Source organism: Gavialis gangeticus, unplaced genomic scaffold, assembly GCF_001723915.1.
Source record: "Gavialis gangeticus isolate Ggan-Ray unplaced genomic scaffold, GavGan_comp1, whole genome shotgun sequence".
NCBI classification, from domain to species: Eukaryota; Metazoa; Chordata; order Crocodylia; family Gavialidae; genus Gavialis; species Gavialis gangeticus.
Window position 1 is genome coordinate 110,847,728 of NW_017729024.1, and position 4,357 is coordinate 110,852,084.

General features: G+C 42.6%; 1 protein-coding gene across 3 annotated transcripts in view; it reads left to right on the forward strand.

Moving 5' to 3' along the window:
• Window positions 1-4,357, forward strand: part of FREM1 (FRAS1 related extracellular matrix 1) — a 163,917-nt gene that overhangs the window by 155,797 nt on the left and 3,763 nt on the right. For all 3 annotated transcript variants that reach the window (XM_019517564.1, XM_019517567.1, XM_019517568.1), the window contains one exon: window positions 362-447. In XM_019517564.1, coding sequence (XP_019373109.1) covers window positions 362-447 — 86 coding nt within the window. The remainder of the gene's footprint in view (window positions 1-361; window positions 448-4,357) is intronic.

Sequence of the window (4,357 nt, forward strand, 5' to 3'; positions counted from 1 at the left end):
TGTCACCCAGCTTCCCTTCGATTGTTAGGCTGCCAATTAGGTCATCCCCGGTTGCCAGTACGAGGTTGAGCAATGCTTTACCTCTTGTTGGCCTGTAGACTTCCTGGTAATTTGCACAGTTGAGTTAATTTTTTTTTGCATTAGAAACAACAAGCTCTTCCTCCACATGCTTCTCTCCAGGTGGATGAAACTTTTAAAAATACGCCTTTGTCAAAGGCATTCTTTCATCCAAATGTCAGTTTTTAATATGAGACTTTAATTTTTTTTTAATGTTAAAATAGATGCTTAGTACAGAAAAGTCAATGGGAAAAGTGCCCCACACAGTATAACTGATTATGTTACTCTCTTTTTTTGCATCTAGGTACTTTGGGAATCTAGCAAGTGTGGTCACTAAACAACACATGCAGTGGTTGTGGAACTTCAGTGGAAGGAAGCCTTTTTGGATAGGCAAGTATACATGATCAACAATGAGTGTTACCATTACTAGACCAGTATCTGCACTTACTCCAGAACAGAGAAATTGCCTTACAAGATTAGACCAGCTGTTCATCTGGTTTATTGCTCTGTGTCCTGCAGGTGCTTTTATTGAATACTTCCCAGGTACAAAAAGAAAGGCATAAGGGATATGTCTAATTCAAGAAGTCTATATCATAGAGTGGAATTTCTCCTTGACCCCTACTGCTGAACCATTTATGTCCTGAAACATTCTAATTTAAATTTTAGCTATTGTAACTGTAGATGGTGCTTTTACTGTATTCTTTCAAACATGGCACACTTGAAAACAAAATATTTCTTCTATTAATGGCCTGCATGTTAAATTTGAGGTAAAAAAAGAAGTGGAAAGCTCTTATATGCACCATAGATATGTCTTTATTTGATGCTTTGTTTTTGCTTAAATTGAGGGTCACAAAATCTGGATATTTCTTAAATTAAGGGTATCATAGTCAAAGCACTGTGGCATGCTTTCATTTCTCTAAACCTGCCTTGAACGCTACAAAGTGAATTCATCAATAGTACCCTGCATCAGGGAGTTCTAAACGTTAATTACACATTCAATTAAAAAGTACTTCTTTGTATCAAATTGGCTGCCTTTCTTTTTCATAGCATAGACCTTTTATTTTACAAAGTATAGAAAACACAAATGGCCTTCTCTGTATCATTTTTTGTCTTTTCCAGACCAAATATACTTAGTATTTTTAGTTTATCCTCCAGGGAATTAAAGTTTCATGGCAATAATTATTTATATTCCCCACTTATAAACTTTTTCTAACTTCGCCTATCTATGTACTTGATGCAACACATGATATTCACTGTTTTCAGCTAGTGGGCTGTGATTGTCAGATACTTCACCACACAGAGATGATCACCCTCTTCAATTATGTTTATTAGTAGTACTAAATCAATCTTGACAGCTGTTACAGAGCTAGAATCTTAATTTTTTAAATATAGGTCCTGGTTCATCATTGCAGATCCCAGTTATATGTTCATGTTATTCCACGGATCTCAGTGGTATAACCTATTTTAATCAATCCATCCAACCAATCCAGTACAATTCTTACTGAAGACAGAGGTCAATTGTCACAACTCAGGGCCCAGCCTTTTAAGATTTACTCAAGTTGTTGATTTTTACTGTTGATATTTCATTTGTTTTGGTGCTATGAAGGGTCTCTCTGGGTCAGCCTCTTTTTTGCTTTGGGGTTGCCAAAACAGGACTTGCCAGGGAGTCTGAAAATATGGTCAAGATAACTCCAACCTCTTACCTGTAGTCTTAGTATCTGCTCTCAGATCTCACTATTTTTAAATTTTTTCTGACCATTTTACTCTGGATATCCAGAGGCACAGACATCCTCACTGAAATCTGTTTAATTTTCACTGGATAGACTTGTTGCTCTTCCATGCCTCTGACACATGCAGGGGTATAGTTAGGCTATGGACAAATGTACACTTGTGGAGGCTTCAGAAGGGATAAATCTCCCTAAATTACCCCCTGGATGAAGCAGGGTTAAAGTGGAAGTGTTTTTGCTTCACCTGTAATGCAACAGACTCACACAAAAACCACAGTTACAGCCTAGCAGCTGCTGCATATCAGCTCTTCTTCCCTTATGAAGCTACTACAAATGAATGTTTGTATATTGTTACTAAAGAGTAGTAATTTCATTCTGACTCGGATGGTGCTAGACCTCCCTATAAGAGTGAGCTTCTGTAAATGAGTGCATATCTTATCTACCTGAGTCATTATAGCAGAGGTGTGGTCACTAGAGTTATGAAAGGAGTTGCTTAGGTAAGTAAAAGCCTCAAGACAATGAATTCTACTTCTCCTAGATTGTGGGATCATCTGAGGTCATATGGGCACCTATACACATTAGGGCTATGTGAAATTGGCTCTGTTTTGATTCAGATTTGGATTCAGCCATTTCAGAGGGGCAGTGATGTGATTTGCTGTTTCAGATCACTGTCCCAATTCAATTCGGCCAAATCTATTTCAGAATTTTGACACTGATTAGGAGATCCAGCTGTAGACTATAATGGGGAATCACTAAAATACCTATACCTTTCTCATTTTCTTGCTGATTCAGATGAAAACAGCAGGAATGGTAGCCCCTTATGAGGGCATGAAGTCTGCCAGGTTTCAAGGAGATAGGTGCAGGGGTTTCTGGGAAACTGCACAGCAAACTGTTCAAATCAAAACTCGTGTCACTTGTGTGTGTTAAGGGATGTCTGTAGGTTGTAGCTGTGTTGGTCTAAGGATACAGGCAGACAAGGTTCTTTGGGTCAAACCGATATCTTTTATTAGACCAACTGAGTAGCTGGACAAATATATTTTAGCAAGCTTTCGGGTTTAAAAACCCTTTGTCAGGCTGAGAAAGCATCTGCAGTTGGTGTGTCTGCTCTTCCTGGATGGAAGAAATAGTAAAGAGGCCAGAGGATGGGATGCAGGCAAGAAGGCCAGTCAGTGAAAATGTAAATTGAGGCATCAAGGGGTGAGAGACAGGCTTGGAGGGAGGAGGCAAGGGGATGTAGCAGGTAAAAGTGAACAGGTACCTAGGGAGTCAAATGTCAGGCAGGTTATAGTGTGTCCTAGTGTGGCTCAGCAGGGAAATCCAATGTCTATATTGAGTTCATGAGTGTCTGTATCTAGGAGGTTGATGAAGTGAAAACAAAGGTTTTTAAGCCTGAAGGCTTGCTAAGATATATTTATCCAAACATTCAGTTGATCTACTAAAAGATATGATTGACCCAAAGAACCTTGGTTGCCTTGTGTGTGTTAAGGCAGAGAGGAATGAATGCAGCAGGGATGGTAGCCTGTAACAGGGGGCCTTCCCAGTGCTGGTTAGATCTTGGCCCACCCACCTGTTTCTGGGCCAATCGCCTGCCCTGCTTTTATTGCCACACCTTGATGGAAAACCAATTCAGATGTTACCCAGGCAGGAGGCTGCTCATTTAGGCCCCTTGTGTCTAGGGGTGACATCAGTTCTGCAGCTCCATACCTCCTCTACGCTGCGGCCCATGCCTCACAGATGGCATCCCAGGCAGCTAAGCTCACCTGGAGCCTCACAAATTCACTGCAACCAGCAAGCCTCAAGACTCCCAAAGATCTTACAGGTCTGGGCTTTCACTACCCAGGACTGTGTGTGCATGTGGTGGCTGGAGGTTATAAAGCATCTCCTACCCACCATTCACCAGGGAGGCTTGCGGTCCTGGCATTTCCTCGGGGCTGCCATGCCACCAGCATTCCCACCAGGCCTCCCAACCCTGGTACAGTTTCAGGTCATACCCAGGACCTGGGGCTCCTCCTTCCACATAGCCCCTGCCCATACCTCCAAGTTAGTCCTGGCATGGGAGCTCAGCAGGGAGATGTTCTTCCCCTGATGGCTGGTGGTATAGTGAGTGCTGCCTCCAGCTCTGAGAGCAGGGCATTAAATGGTTGTGAAACCAAACAAAATATAAAAAGGAAATAGGTGTGGATGGAGTGAGGAGGGTGGCACTCACTCTGTCTGCACATGGAGCTTGGGGAGCCTCAGCAGTAGGAGGTTCATCTTCAGGAACACCAGCTGCTCCACCAAACCAGGATCCAAGGAGGTGTAGTGGGATGTCACAACATCCCCAGCAATTCATAGATTCATAGATTCATAGATTAAGGGTCAGAAGGGACCTAGTAGATCTTCTAGCCCGACCCCCCACCAGGGCGGGAGAACAACAAAAAACCCCAAAAAGAGAAATGGGACTCAAACGAGTCCAGCCAGGTAGGCATCCAGCCTCTTCTTAAAGACCCCCAGGGTAGGGGCCAGCACCACTTCCCTTGGAAGTTGGTTCCAGCTCCTAGCCGCCCTAACCGTGAAGTAGTTTTTGCGGATGT